Source organism: Monodon monoceros, unplaced genomic scaffold (assembly GCF_005190385.1).
Source record: "Monodon monoceros isolate NGI ecotype Baffin Bay Population unplaced genomic scaffold, NGI_Narwhal_1 Super_Scaffold_18, whole genome shotgun sequence".
Lineage (NCBI taxonomy): Eukaryota > Metazoa > Chordata > Mammalia > Artiodactyla > Monodontidae > Monodon > Monodon monoceros.
The window spans coordinates 135394500-135410971 of NW_021703774.1; the positions used below are offsets into that span (position 1 = coordinate 135394500).

At 45.3% G+C, this 16472-nt stretch overlaps 1 protein-coding gene and 1 pseudogene across 1 annotated transcript in view; one reads left to right on the top strand and one right to left on the bottom strand.

The window, feature by feature from the left end:
* Nucleotides 1-36: 36 nt before the first annotated feature.
* The window catches only part of LEXM (lymphocyte expansion molecule), a 32436-nt gene continuing 16000 nt past the window's right edge, over nt 37-16472 (bottom strand). The window contains 2 exon segments of the mRNA XM_029226999.1: nt 37-109; nt 13044-13174. Of these exon segments, the coding sequence (XP_029082832.1) occupies nt 37-109; nt 13044-13174 (204 nt within the window).
* Nucleotides 13475-14903, top strand: LOC114898860 (annotated as a pseudogene).

The window sequence follows — 16472 nt, forward strand, 5'->3', positions numbered from 1 at the left end:
CCTCCGGTCACTGCAAGCTGTCCTTCATGTGCGGCTTTAAGGAATAGGATCTGAATTGTAATCCACAGTTGGAGGGCACTTCCCCCTAGTAAAAGGTGTGATTCTTTCCCTTTAAAAAGACAGAGAAAGAGAAAATGGAACTGGTCCCTTGGAAGAGATTGAGCCCCCCATCCCTGGAGGGGCACCCACAGGGGATGAACAGGGTGCTTCCTAGGGGATCCTACGTTAGTTGAGAGGCCAAAATTGATGACCTCTAGAGCTTTTCCAACAAAACAGCCTGGTTCTAAGGAGGAAATTCCTCTGCTATGCACCTACTTTGGTTCATCAGAGCCCCCAAACCGGTTTGTAAGAACTTCAAATACAAAATCCTAGCACCTAAAAGACCATCCCAATAGGGAGACTGAGGGTCACAAAAAGGAGGGAACTTGCCTGAGGTCACCCTGATGACCAGAATTCCAGCCCAGAGCCCCTGACCACAGTCTAACATCCCTCCCATTGCTCGGATTCTTTCCTAAGAGTGAAACCCATGAGGACTCTCTCTGGTTTCATCTCAGAAGCCATTTGGAAGGTGGCATTTTATAAGAACCCCTTGCTTTGTGTGTCCAACAGCATATACCAGCCATTACGGTGCACACATGTATGTGTCTGTTCATTGTCTGTCTTTCCCACCAAGACGTAAACTTGATGAAGACAGGACTTTGATGTCTTTATTGATATTTCCCCTATGCCTAGACTGTTTCAGGTGCTTGAAAGGTGGTGTCCACAAATATCTGTCAAAGGAAGGCAGGCGGGAGGGCAGGCTTACAGGGCCAAAGAGGCCTTTATGATCATCCGGTGGGTCTCCGTGCCTTCTGCTCTTCAGTCCTCCCCAGCCCACTGCCCCTGGCCTGGCTCAGAGCCTCAGCTCTCACCTGACACTAAGTCGGCCTCCTCGTCTCCATCCAGCCCCATCCCACTCCCCTACCCAACAATGCCACAGAGTACGTCTTTAAAACACAAGAGTTACTTCCCATTTAAACCCTTTTGAGGGTCCAGAAGAAAATATTTGCACAATACATGTCTGATAAAGGATGTATGCCTGGAATATATAAAGGACTCTCAACACTTAATAGAAGAAAACAAGTAACCGCTTTTTAAAATGTGCAAAAGAAGAGATATGGAGGAGGTACATGAAAAAATGCCCAACATCTTGTCGTTAGAGAAATGCAAATTCAAACCACAAGGAAATACCCCTATTAGGATGGCTAAATTTGGAAGGAAAAAAAGCCTTACAATACCAAATGTTGACAAGGATGTAAAGCAATTAGATCCACATACATTGTTAGTGGGAATACAACCTTTTCAGAAAATAGTTGGGCAGTTTCTTATAAAGTTATACATACATTTATCAAGTGACCTAGAAATCCTACTCTAGATATTTCCCAAAGAAGAACGAAAGCATATGTCTACATGAAGACCTATATGGGACTGCTTATAGCAGCTTTATTCAGAATTGCCCAGACTGGAAACAACCCAAATGGCCCTCTCCTTGAAAGTGGATAAACTGTGGTATATCCATTCAAGAGAACACAAGTCAGCATTAGAAAGGGACAAACTGCTAATATAAGCAACAGTATGGATGAATCTCAAGAACACCATGCAAGATGAAAGAAACAAGATTCTACATACGGCATGATTCCATTTATATGACATTCTGGAAAAGGCAAAACAATAGGGCTGGTAATCACATCAGTAGTTGCCAGGGGCTGGGGCCTACGAATGGCACAAGGAAACTTTTAGGGGTGATGGTAATATCCTTTATCTTGCTTGTTTGGGTGATTAATTACATGACTATATACATTTGTCAAAACTCACAGAACTGGAAAAAAAATCTCATAGAGCTATATACCTAAAAAGGGTGAATTTTACTGGCTGTAAGTTTTACTATTATAAATCTAACTTTTACAAAAATCCTTCTGTGGCTCCTCACAGGTCAGATAAAGTCTGAGCAGCTTAGCTTCACAATCAAGCCCTCTAAGGACTGACCTAAACAATCTCACCTGCCTTATTCTCTGCGATTCCCCTTTACACACTCCATACATCATCCAAATCGAACCATCTAGGATTTTCCGGACAGGTCCTGAGATTTTTGGCTTCCTTTCCTTTGTTCATGCGCTTTCCTTTGTCCCAATTTTTCTCCTCCCTGAAAGAAGTGAACACTTGTGGAAAGAACACAGCTTGGAACCCTGGGGAAGGGGGATTCTGTGCTGAATTTCCTAAGAGTCCCCCTTTCCTGTTCAAACTTCCAAATCTCCCACCAAAGCAGCATGCACAGAGGCCCAGGAGGTACAAGGGGAGTGACCGGGTGTGAGCAGGTGGGGCGAGGACAGGAAGACTGGCCATGGTGAAGGCTATCTGTGCCTTAGCCTTCCTGGGTTCAAAGGGCCTTCTCTCCTGGTCTCACTCTCCAGAACGCTGTGGGTAAAAGAGTGGGGAGAGCATTCTGGACATAGAAAAGTCCCAGGCCCCTCCTGCCCTCATCCTTCTCACACTACCCTGTAACTGTAGAACGGGGGTTGAGTGCCTTCCCCAGAAAGGTGGGAGCCACTCTGGGACAGAACTGCTGTCTGTCTGGTTCTCTTCTGCCATGTCCCAAGATGTGCCTGCCACATAGCAAGTTCTCAATTACTTTTTGAAGATTACATGCATGAATGCTGTTGCCTAGCAGCAGCTTTAGGAAATCCCTTCCTCTCCCCAAATTTCAGTTGTCTCAACTGAAAAACATTGAGAGTAATTCCTACCTTTTAAAGTTATTGTATACAGTAAATACATATAAAATCACTTTGAATATTATAAATATACTCTAGTGATATAAGAATTTATTATTATTATTGTTATAAAAATGGATACTTATGATTTCAATTTCAGATTTCTGGACAAGGAATGTGACTTTAGTTAAAAATACTAAAAAGTTAGGATGCCTACTGAAGTATTTAGGAGGAAGTATTGATGTCTGCCATTTACTTTGAAATTTATCAGATTGTAAGGTAATTAAGATAGGTAGAAGGATGATCATAGATAGGTGATCAATAGATTAACAGACAGGAAGCTATGTCATAAAACAAGAAGAATAAAACATGAATGGTAGAATCTAAGTGATGCATATACAAGGGTACACTGTAAAATCCTTTCTATTTTGGTGTACGTTTAAATTTTTCGTAAAAAAATGTCAAGTGAAAAAACTTAGGAAAAATAAGCTTCTGCCAGATCGAACTGGAAGTTTCCTTGCATGGAGCACTGACTCATCCTTTAACAACTATGCATTGAGCTCCTTCTACACATGCCAGCCAGACACTGGAGTTTGAGAATAGAGAAGTTCTGTTTAGTAGGGACCACAGGCATGTGAATAAATAATTACAATATAAAGGGAAAGTGTTCCAAACTGGGAATGCACAAGAGGCTGAGAATAAAGAGGCATTGTCTGGAAAAATCAGGGAAGCCTTCATATTTAAGCAGAGTTGTGGAGGATAAATAGGAAATTTCCAGACAGAAACTAGGAGAAGAGTGTTTCAAGAACAGATCACAGTGTGGCCAAAGCGTGGCCTGGCTGGAGTGCAAAGTGAGCATGTCCACACGGCCAGAGGGTGGCCAGATGGAGTAAAGAGACCAGGCTGTAAGAGCCAGAAAGGTGACCAGGTGGAAAACTTGCTCCATTGGTCCATCAGCCACATTTATGAAGCACCTCCTGTGTGTATAGCTCTAAATAATGGAAATCAAAAGGCTGCCTTTCCACACGGGAGTCAAATCCCAGGCTGCCTCGCTGGAAGCCCAGAACCAGTGGTTTGGCAGGAAGAAACAGGTGAGGCTTGGCAGTGACAGGTGAGAAAGATTAGCTGCCACTACACATTCCTGAAGGAGACTTTACAACTCTCCCACACACGCCCTCCCTCGCCTGGACTGAAGACAGCAAATTGTTCAAGGCCAAGTTGTGTTCCACACCCATGGCCTCTGCAAACCTGGCCAAGGAGGAGAGGCTGAAGTACAGGATCTGAGTCAGAGCCCTGGTCTCCACCCTGCCTGTTTGGCTGCAGGCCTCTGAGCCATTTCCCCCACCTCTGCAGGCACTCACGTATAAGATGGGAAGACAGCCCTGACCATCGCTCTTTGCCTTTCTACAGCAGCCTCGCAGTCTGTGGACCCTACACTTTTCCATCCACACCCACACTGAGTCGTGGCCTGCAACCTACAGCCGAAGCAGGGATTGACAACAACACATCAACATGGAGGAGTTGTGAGGCCCCAGTGAGAGCACCTCCATCCTTCCAGACTCGATTTGTTCTCATTAATTCTTTACTCCTGCCTTAGTTTTAAATTTATTTTGACTTTTTTAAACTTCTAGAATAGAATGATGGCTTCTGTTGGTTTCAATCTTTCATATTTAATATTAAAAGCTATTAAAGCTATGAATTTTCCTCTAATGGGTGCTTTGACAATATTACATAGGTTTTGATATAGAGTTTTTATTGTAATTAATTTCTAAATGGACTGTAATTTCAAACTAAATTTTCTGTTAGACCCAAGAGCTTTTAAGAAGACTACTTACTAGTTTCCAAGTACTTGGTTTTGAGGGTTATCCTTTTATTGTTAATGTCTTGTTTTATTGTACTCTGTTTAGAAAAAGTAACCTAGAATTTTCTATGTAGGGTGTTTTTTTTGTTTGTTTGTTTGTTTTCTGTATACGGGCCTCTCACCGTTGTGGCCTCTCCCATTGCTTGCGGAGCACAGGCTCTGGACGCGCAGGCTCAGTGGCCGTGGCTCACGGGCCCAGCCGCTCCGCGGCATGTGGGATCTTCCCGGACCGGGGCATGAACCCTTGTCCCCTGCATCGGCAGGTGGACTCTCAACCACTGCGCCACCAGGGAGGCCCTATGTAGGGTGTTTTTAATTTAGATATTTTAAATGAAATTTTCTTAGATTAACTTTTATAAGTGTTCCATGAATATATGAAAATGATGTGTAGTAAAACACACCTATTCAAATCCTCCAAATAATTATTTACATGTCCTTATCTGTCAAGTTCTCAGGTCTATTAAGAATTCCCGGGCTTCCCTGGTGGCGCAGTGGTTGAGAGTCCACCTGCCGATGCAGGGGACAAGGGTTCATGCCCCGGTCCGGGAAGATCCCACATGCCGCGGAGCGGCTGGGCCCGTGAGCCATGGCCGCTGAGCCTGCGCATCCGGAGCCTGTGCTCCGCAACGGGAGAGGCCACAACAGTGTACCCGTGTACCGCAAAAAAAAAAAAAAAAAAAAAAAGGAATTCCCATTATGATTGTGGGAGTTTGTTGCTGTTATTTTGAGTGTGTGAAGGTTCATGGTTTTTATAACTTCTTCATGGATTTCATTGTTTACCATGATTAAATACTCATTTTTGTCCCATTTAATATTTTTGCCTTGAATTCTATTTTGCTTGGTATTTGTATTACCACTTTTTGCTGTTGTTCACATTTATCTGGTAAATCATAGCTAGATATATTCTTACATTTTATGTCTTGCCCTTTGTTGAGCTCCTATGCTAATTCATTTTTCACTTGCAGTATATCCCCCAGTAATATTTTCAGAAAAGGTACATTTGGTATACATCCCAAATTCTTGTGCATCTCTATTTGCACATGAATGATAGTTTGGCTACATAGAGAATTCTAGTCTCAAGTCTTTTTCTTGTTGTATAAACAGTGTTTTCTATCATTCATGTTTCAGAAGAGAGGCCCAAAACATGTCTGATTGTCTTTTATCTAGATCGTAGGTTATTTGTCTTCTTAGATCTGACATCTCCAAGATTTTTATTTTACTTTTGAAAGTCAGAAATTTCACCACACTTTTAGTGGATTGAATGCATATATTAACCTCCATCCCTCCTGAAATCTCACTAAAACAGGAGTAAAGGAATACAAATTTAAAATCATATACCCACAAGGACAAAAAGCATAGAAGCAGCAGCAGTAAGAGAGAATATTTAGGAAGTTGAAAAGCAGATGGAAGAATGGTAACTATGTTAGCATACCCAAGAATGCTAAATCCTAAAATAGAAGAAGTTAAAGCTAAGAATTCCCTCACTCCAAAAGACCGAGGAATTGGCAGCACTAGGTACCTCTGGAATTGGGAGTGCACTAGCACAAGGATATGGGTTGAATGTCTGTGTAATATCAACTTCCCTCTCCACTCTCTGCAGCCAGATGAATACCCTTCATGAATGAAGATTGCAGAATTTATTCTCTGGAGACAGAGAGGTTCTCTGGACAGGATGATACCGGGAAGAGTTGATGTCACGAGTATCCTATTTAAAACGGGGAATCAAATGGGAGTTTGATCACTAAATATTGAGATCTCTAAGTTCTTCTCCCCCACGTAACGTTCTGGCAGCCAGGTTTACATCTCTCAGAAGAGCTTTCTCCAGCCAAGGCCGAGAGAAAAAGATCTAACAAACTGACACTGAAATTCCCCCAGTGAAAACACTCAGCTTGGTCATGCTATGGTGAACCAATGGTCAACAAGTGCCCCAGAGTCTCTAGTAGGATTTTCAATTAGACATGAGTGCACTGTCAAGGATCACCAGATATTTGAGAAAAATCTCTGATATGGAAGATTGAGGCCAAAACAAACACATGAAAAAAAAGAAAAACAGAAGGAGACTATGTCAGGCAAACTTGTTTTAATAATATCTTCAAAGGATAAGAAAGCATTGTATCCATGAAATATGAGCACGTTGTTACTAAAAGGAACATTCAGAAAACAAAAATAACTCTTAGAAATTAAAATATGAACTCAGAAATAAAAAACTCAGTGAATGAATGAGAGAACATTTCTCATCACCTGAAAACAGTCAGCAGTGCAGCAATACTCAGGGCAGAACCAAGCACAGAACAGGTCTTTCAAATGAATCAATCAATGAAAGAGCATATAAGGAAATCCTTCTTCCCAACTTATGACTTACCTTCTGTGCCTTGTGGCAAAGTCCTCCTGACCCAAGAGTCCAATTGAGTTGGGGCTTCATGAACAATGAACCTGAGTCCCAGGGAGGATCATGCAGCGGCCTGACCATCAGACACCCACAGGCACCTGAGGGTTGGCTTCCATTCAGTAGCATTCATAAGCCTTAATTATGCCCAGCCATGTCCTGTAGGGTATAAAGTATTTCCCTTTTACAGATGGGAAAACAGGTCTGGAAGACAAAGGGTGACTCTTGGCTAGAGATGGGTCCACAAGAACCCATAATTGGTGTAGTCTGCCTCAAGAGTTCTTGTCCTTTTTTTATTTGTTTTTTTCTAATTATAAAAATAATATATGTTTACTTTGAAAAATTCAAACATTTCAGAAATAAAACAAGGTAGAATGCAAAAGATCCCCCAGGTGTAACCATGGTCAACAGTCTGGGGCCTAGTCCTCCATGGTGTGTTGTCAAATGCATGTGGCAATGCATTTGTTAATGGGATTTTTAGTCTCCTATTTTTTAATATTCATATGTATTTACTCTTTCAGACAAAGTTTATAATAAATGTATTCAATTCCCCCTACCAACCCCTTACAATTTGATTAAAAATGGCACTAAATTTGTACATCAATGGGGAGAATTACTATTTTTCCAATATTGAGCCTTTCCATCCATGAATCTGGTATTCGCTCCAGTTATTCAGGCCTTCTTTAACATCTTTTAGTAAAGGTTTATATTTTTCTTCATTTATGCCTTGAATATACTTGATTAATTTTATCCCAATGCATTGTATTGTGTAGCTCATAAGAATGGAATCTTTTTCTTTTTCTCAATTAAGTTTTCTATTTGTTGTGGCTGCAGTATCAAAGGAAACTATTTACACACTTTATTGCACTTGCTTCCTTACTTTGCAGTTTTAAAATGAACTCTCGGGACTTCCCTGGTGGCACAGTGGTAAAGAATCCGCCTGCCAATGGAGGGGACATGGGTTTGATCCCTGGTCTGGGAAGATCCCACATGCCGTGGAGCAACTAAGCCTGCATGCCACAACTACTGAGCCTGCGTGCTACAACTACTGAAGCCTGCACGCCTAGAGCCTGTACTCCGCAGCAAGAGAAGCCACCGCAATGAGAAGCTCACGCACAGCAATGAAGAGTAGCCCCTGCTCGCCACAACTAGAGAAAGCCCGCATGCAGCAATGAAGACCCAATGCAGCCAAAAATAAATTATTTTTTTTAAAAAAAGAGTGAATTTAAATAAATAAATAAAATGAACTCTCTTGGATTTCTTTAGGTAAACACACATACCATTATAAATTGTGATGATTTTGCTCTTCTTTACCAATATTTTTATTTCTTGTCTTACTACATTTGCTAGAACCTCCAGAACAATGTTGAATAATGCCACTGATATAGGCATCCCTGTTTTGTTCTTGACTTCATGAGAAACCTTTGGTATTTCACTGTCACATTTAATGTTTTTGGCCTCCTCTTTCAAAGCTCCCACCCTCCCTCAGGGTGAAATGCCCTCCTGTTTCTCCCTGTCTCTATCAAATCTCCATCTTAGTAGTCTTTTCCTTGGATCTTTGACAACAAAGGGTGATTTAAGCCATTGTAGTTTCTTTTCCAGGGTGATGTGCATTTTCAGCCTCTGTAAAGAACTTACCCCTTGTCCCCAATGTTCATTGCAGCACTATTTACAATAGCCAGGTCGTGGAAGCAACCTAAGTGTCCATCGACAGATGAATGGATAAAGAAGATGTGGCACATATATACAATGGAATATTACTCAGCCATAAAAAGGAACGAAATTAGGTCATTTGTTGACACGTGGATGGATCTAGAGACTGTCATACAGAGTGAAGTAAGTCAGAAAGCAAAAAACAAATATTGTATATTAACGCATATATGTGGAACCTAGAAAAATGGTACAGATGAACTGGTTTGCAGGGCAGAACTTGAGACACAGATGTAGAGAACAAATGCATGGAGAGAACAAATGCATGGACACCAAGGGGGGAAAGCGGCGGGGGGGGAGGTGGTGTGATGAATTGGGAGATTGGGATTGACATGTATACACTGATGTGTATAAAATGGATGACTAATAAAAACTGCTCTATAAAAAAATTAATTAAATAAAATTTTAAAATTAAAAAAAAAAAAAAAAAGAACTTACCCTTGTATTAACAAGACGGAATTCGGCCAAGGCCTAGCAGCGGCTAAGGGCCCAGGAAGCCAGCACTTACAACATACCTACAAAACATCATCCACAGGGCAGGGCACATTTACATGCATTATGTCCTTCAGTCCTTAAAGCAGACTCTACAAGGTGGTTATTTTGTTTACTCTCACTTTTCAGATGAAAGTCTGTCTCCAAGTAACATGTCCTAGGTCGCACAGCTGTGTAGTAGACACAGAATTCTAAGCCAGTTTACAAGGGAAATCCTGTAGCACTCACAGGCCTGAGTGTTGGATGTTTTTAACAGTGGTGAAAGGATACATCTGGACCCGAGGGGAAGGCAGATGTGCAGGGGGAGAAAGTTGAGGGTCCAGTGGGGGTGGGGCAACCTTTCCTTCTCTAGAGCCCTTTGCTGAGCAAATAGTATGTAGGATGGGGCTTTGCTGACAGGGTGGCTGGGAGAGGTAGTCCTGCTGGAATCAGAGCGTGGCACTCTTCCCAGCAACACCCCGCCCCCAAATCCTCACAAGGGCACTGGTGTGTGGAAAGGGCCCTGATCTAGGAGGAAAGGACTGGAGTCTAGTCCAGCTCTATCACTACCAGCTGTGTGACCTTGGGCAAGTTGTTCCTCTCTGTGTGGTCCAGTTGAACAACTGCAAAAGAAGGCTAACCGGGCTTCCCCGGTGGCACAGTGGTTGAGAGTCCGTCTGCCGATGCAGTGGACACGGGTTCGTGCCCCGGTCCGGGAAGATCCCACATGCCGCAGAGCGGCTGGGCCCGTGAGCCATGGTCGCTGAGCCTGCGCATCTGGAGCCTGTGCTCCACAACGGGAGAGGCCACAACAGTGAGAGGCCCGCGTACCGCAAAAAAAAAAAGAAGGCTAACCACCTTGGTTAGAAAAGGCAAGAACATGCTTTTGCACACTAAAAGTGGTCCACATGGCTTTCAGTCAAACAAGGCAGATGAATCCACTCATTTACCTCTATTCCTTCCTACAATTTGCTAAAAGAACTATAAAGGAATTGTTTTTCAATAGACAAACAAGAAAGGGAGAAGTGTTATCAGGGGACAAGGGTGTTAACATATTTCGGGGAAATGCAATGTGCAGGGAGGCATCAACAGAGCTGAGAGGGCCTAAGAGCAAGCTACCTTCAGCAGGGGAGCCAATGAGAAGCTTGCCAGCTCCTGCTGCAAACCCCAGAGAGGTCCAAGAATTGGAGGCACCAGTGTCTCACAAAGCAGGCTCAAGACTGATAATCAAAAACAAGGGGAAAGTTGGACACTCCTCAACACACACGCTTCACCCACCCAGCAGGAGACTGGAGGGTTAGTGCTGAGAGAGACTCAGGGTGGGGGACGGTTGGGGGAGCTCAGTGGCAGGTGGGCAGACAGGCACCATAGTGAGCACAGGCAGAGTAGGTGGAAGTCCATATACTGACTGCGACCCCCAGCCTCCTTCCCCTAAACACCAGCAACCACACTCACCACTGTCCCCTGCCCCCCAGGATGCAGGATCCTTTTCTAGAGAAGCTGAATGGTCCCACAGAAAGCCCCTAGAAACATTGACTTTGAAGGTGTCCCAGTGGAATGACCAGAGCCCGATCCAATCACTCCCAGTGAAGCCCTACCCAGACTCACAGCATTTCTTAATGCTTTCCTCCCAAATATGATCAAGTGAAAGGAAAAAGGAACTGGGAAGAAGTGGAGACAATTCAGGGAGCAAAAGGAAACTGAAGGAAGACTCACTGTCATCCTTAAATGAAAGAACACACTGCATACGTGACAGAGCACTGGGGACTAGTAGAAGAAAAAAAAATGCAATCCACAATGCAAAAGTACTCTCAGAAACTGAAAAACATAAGAGCCAAATTTTCAAAAGGCAATAGCAGGGTGGAACAAAATTTAGAGAAAGTAGGAGAGAAAAGAAAGAAATAAGAAATAAGGGGAAGGGCTTCCCTCGTGGCGCAGTGGTTAAGAATGCGCCTGCCAATGCAGGAAACACGGGTTCAAGCCCTGGTCTGGGAAGAACCCACATGCTGTGGAGCAACTAAGCCCATGTGCCACAACTACTGAAGCCCGCATGCCTAGAGCCTGTGCTCTGCAACAAGAGAAGTCATCGCAATGAGAAGCCCATGCACCACAACGAAGAGTAACCCCTGCTCACCACAACTAGAGAAAGCCCGTGTGCAGCAACGAAGACCCAATGCAGCCAAAAATTTAAAAAAAAATTTTTTTAATAAGGGAAAAAAGATAAGAAAACTAGAGCATCAAACCAGAATGTCTACCATTCATCTAAAAATAGAACACAGAAGGGAGGAAATCACTAAAGACAAAAACACAAAAAATTTTCCCAGAATAGAAGGTCCTGAGTTTCCATAAGGAAGGAACCCATTAAGTACCCAAAGCAGTGGATGAAAAAAGACTCACAGTAGACCCATCGTCAAGAAATTTCAGTACACTAGAGACAGAAGATCCTAAAAGCTTCCAGAGAGGAAGGTGCAGGTTGCATACAAAGGACAGGAAACCAAGATGGCATCAAAATTCTTAACAACCATGCTTAAAGGTCGAAGGCAATGGAGCAAAGCCTTCAAAATTCCCAGGGAAAATTATTTCCAACTTATATTTTACTTCCAGCCAAACTACTGATCAGCTGTGCAGAGAGGAAGAAGAATCTTTTTCAGGTATGTAGTCTATCAAAAATGGCACCTTCCATTACCCTTTCTAAGGAATCCACCAAAACAAGAGTGTCAATCAAGAAAGAAGACACATGGGCTTCCCTGGTGGCGCAGTGGTTGAGCGTCCACCTGTCGATGGAGGGGACACGGGTTCGTGCCCCGGTCCGGGAAGATCCCACATGCCGCTGAGCCTGCGCGTCTGGAGCCTGTGCTCCGCAACGGGAGAGGCCACAGCAGTGAGAGGCTCGCATACCGCAAAAAAAAAAAAAAAAAAAAGAAGAAACAGGTCCACTTTGATAAAAATATTTAAAAGCTGGGTTTTTGTTTTGTTTGTTTTTAACCTCTCACTGTTGTGGCCTCTCCCGTTGCGGAGCACAGGCTCCGGATGCGCAGGCTCAGCGGCCACGGCTCACGGGCCCAGCCGCTCCGCGGCATGTGGGATCTTCCCGGACTGGGGCACGAACCCGTGTCCCCTGCATCGGCAGGCGGACTCTCAACCACTGCGCCACCAGGGAAGCCCTAAAAGCTGTTTTTAAATATTTAGATCTGGTCCCCCAGAATCTGGTCCTCATGCTCTCACCAGAATTTCCAATGACAGAATGACAGAATTTCCAGTTCTAAAGTGCATGTTTATTCATATTTTAACATTTCTGAAGTTGAGATTATACGGCAATTGATGGTATCTTAGGTCAATAAGACATGGCGGCAGCGGCAGCTAACATTTGCAAGCTGTTTTACAGTTAGCCACAGTATTCCATGCACTTTTGCCTTTAGGTTTCACAACAACTTCCTGAGGTGAGTTTTACCAGCCCCGTTTTCAACACCAAGAAGCAGATTCCATGTGGTGATGCCATGCAAGGCAATCCTAGACTGTGTGGGTTGTGGGTGGAGGAGTTAGCCTCGATGGAGTTCCTTTTCTCCTTACCACCAACTTTAGACAGATATTCCATTTGGGTCTCCACCGTCCCCTGCTCATTGACAGCTGAGGGAAGTGAGGCTCAGAGAGGTTAAGCGATGTGCCCCGCCTCACACAGCCAGTAAGCATCAGAGCCAGGATCTGAACTCTTTCCACTACCATCCACTACCACAGCTGTTTGTCTGGCACTAGGGGCGGCAGCTGTGCTCCCATGGGAACCAAGCACAAGATGCTGGAGCCCCCAGCCCAGCCCAGAGTAAGCCCCTCTGTGCCCTTGCCCCTCTGCTGGAGCTCCAGTGGCACTCACTGCATGAGCCTGTCCCGGGCTGGGTCCGAGAGGTAGTGCTTGGATCCAGCCATGAACAGGGACCGGTATCGCCGATGGTCCTTTGTCTCCATCAGCTGGGTGTTGAGGTAGTGACCCACAACCACCGGGTTCTGCACCAGGGAGAAGAGGCAGGACGTTAACAAGCTGGATGCCTGGCTTGGAAACTTGATCTCAGGCCTCCTCCCCTCCCTCTAGGCTCCTCCTTACTCCATCTGTTACACAATGAATCATGTTCCACAAAGAGATGTGGAAGTCCTAATCCCCAGGACCTCAGAGTGTGAGCTTATTTGGAAATAGCTGCAGATGTAATCAATTAAGATGAGCTCATGCCGGAGTAGGGTGGGTCCTTAATCCAATGTGACTAGTGTCCTCAAAAGCAGAGACATACAGGGGGAAGATGGCCATACAACATGGAGGCAGAGGCTGGGGTGATGCATTTACAAGCCAAGGAGTTCCAAGGATTGCCAGCCACCACCAGCAGCTACAAAGAGGCCAGGAAGGATTCTCCCCTACAGGTTTCAGAGGAGATGCGGTTTTGTCGATACCTGGATTTCAGACTTCTGGCTCCCAGAACTGAGAGAGGATACATTTCTGTTGTTTTAAGCCATCTAGTCTGTGATACTTTGTTATGGCAGCTTTAGGAAATTAATCCACCATCCCACCCGGAAACCTGGGTGGTAGGTACAAGAAGCGCCAGTGGAGAAGTTCAGAGAGGAGATGTAGCCTGTCCAGAGTGACTAGTGAGGGCAGGAGAATGGCAGGACAGGAACCTGCCATTTGTATAGAATCTGTCCCAAGGTCAGACTGGGTCCCCAGGCGAAGACTCTCTCCCCTGGAGGAGGTGCAGGCTGGAGGTGAGAAAAGGAAGAATGTAGGGACCTGATCGTCTGGACCTCACAAGAACCGAGCAGGGCAGGGGGTGTGGGCACACTGGGGGCCAAGGCATCGCTTGGGAGACAAGGAGGTGGAGTGGAAAAGGGAGAGCTGGGGTGTGGGCCTGCGGGATGGGGCAGGGGGAGCTTAGTAGAAAGGCAGGTTCCAAGCAAGATGTTCCCAGGGAAACCAGGAGAAAGCCACAGCTTAAAAATACACAGCTGTTCAGGAGGGCTGCGGCAGCAGGGGGTGGCAGGGCAGGCTGGCACGTCCAGCAGCAGCAGTGTCAGTGTTTGGGCAGCTGTTCGGGGCTGGAGGGGGTAAAGCCGGCAAGGGCGGCCTGACCCCCCCCACCCCCGGGAGGCCATCCAGAGGCTTTGGAACACAGAGGAGATGCTAAGTAAGAAGGAAGAATTCCTGGAGAAGAAGATAGAGCAGGAGCTGATGGCCGCCAAGAAGCACGACACCAAAATCAAGTGTGCTGCCCTCTAGGCACTGAAGCGCAAAAAGAGGTATGGAAAGCAGTTGGTACAGATCAACGGCACGCTGTCAACCATCGAGTTCCAGCGAGAGGCCCTGGAGAATGCCAACATCAGCACCAAAGTGCTCAAGAACGTGGGTTATGCCACCAAGGCCATGAAGGCTGCCCACGACAACATGGACGTCGATAAAGCTGATGAGTTAACGCAGGACATTGCTGACCAGCAGGAACTTGCAGAAGAAACTTCAACAGCTATTTCAAAATCTGTAGGGTTTGGAGAAGAGTTTGACGAGGAGGAGCTCGTGACAGAATTAGAAGAACTAGAACAGGAGGAACTAGACAAGAATATGCTGGAAATCAGTGGACCGGAAACAGTCCCTCTACCAAATGTTCCCTCTATATCCCTACCAACAAAACCCACCAAGAAGAAGGAAGAGGAAGACGACGACGTGAAGGAATTGGAGACCTGGGCTGGATCCACTTAACCGGTCCAGTGCGGGCTGGGCCCGGTCTGATGGCCTGCGCGGAGGGCAGGCACGTGCGTGTGCAGGGCAGGCAGGTTCCATCACTCTCGAATCTTCCTCCAAAGCAGTAGGGCAGCATCACTGCTCACTCTGCTTAGCATGGTCTGCACCCAGTGGGACAGGCAAGGGGGGGGGGGTGCCTGCTGTTTATAATGTTGACTTTCTGTAAAATAAACTGTATTTGCAAATCCAACATTGAGCTTCTGGACTACACTGACTCCACTGCTGAACCTCAATGGATAGGGTAGACCGTTTGCAGTTGAAATGACCTGAAAATGTAGCCTCTGTCCTTTAAAGTCAGCTGACTTGTCACACATCTCTTTGTAAGACTTGTATGGTACTGGCAGGAGTTGTTTTGTATTTTTTTAATAAATTTATTTATTTTGTTTAATTATTTTTGGCTGTGTTGGGTCTTCGTTGCTGCGCCCAGGCTTTCTCTAGTTGCGGCGAGTGGGGGCAACTCTTCCTTGCAGTGTGCGGGCTTCTCATTGCGGGGGTTTCTTTTGTTGCAGAGCATGGGCTCTAGGCATGCGGGCTTCAGTAGTTGCGGCACGCGGGCTCCAGTAGTTGTGGCACGCGGGCTCAGTAGTTGTGACACACGGGCTTAGTTGCTCCGCAGCATGTGGGATCTTCCCGGACCAGGAATCAAACCCGTGTCCCCTGCCTTGGCAGGCGGATTCTCAACCACTGCGCCACCAGGGAAGCCCAGGAGTTGTTTTTTAAAAGCCATAAGCTTTTCCTTGTCCTTAGCTGTAATAATGCATCTGATTTTGGTTTCCTTGAGAGCTGTATTTCTGTCCATCACCTGTGTTCTGGCCCCTGTGTTTCCCACTCTGGCCCACTCCTCACTCCCACTCCCCTGGTCTTTTTGGAGTTTGTGACACTGATTTGAAACGGATGGTGTTCTCTTGAGAGCGCGTGAGATTGTTAGAGTTAAGTCCCAGCTATACATTTTTCTAACGTAGCTCTAAGGTCCTTGTTGCTGTTTGTGATAACTGATAGATAACTCATACATTTATAATCAGATGAAACTATGGTTTGCACTGTCTATTAAATATCTATTAAATATTAAATTAAAAAAATTAATTAAAAAAAAAAACAGCTGTTCAAAACCAGGCAAAACTAACCTGCACTACTGGAAGCCAGGAGAGGAACCACCTGATGGGGAGGGAGGTTGGGGGGTGGCCCTGGGGTGCTGGAAACATGCCCTTCAACCCTCTGGGGGGTGGTTACATGGTGAGTCCATTTTGTGACAATTCATGGAGCTCTTCACTTAGGACTCATGCTCCCTTCTGTATGGTTATTAGACCCCAGTAAAAGGTGGGCTTAAAAAATGAAGGACAGGAATGAGAAACGGAATGAGGCTGATGCCCAATGCCATCTGGTGCATGAAGAAGGCAGGCACACGAAGGCAAGAGCTTAGCTGTCTTACACGAACACCAACAAAGCGAAGATTACGTCATATATGGGGGATGGCTGCCTCTGGGGAGGGGGAGGAGAGGGGAGGGGAGGAGAGGGGAGGGGGGGGGG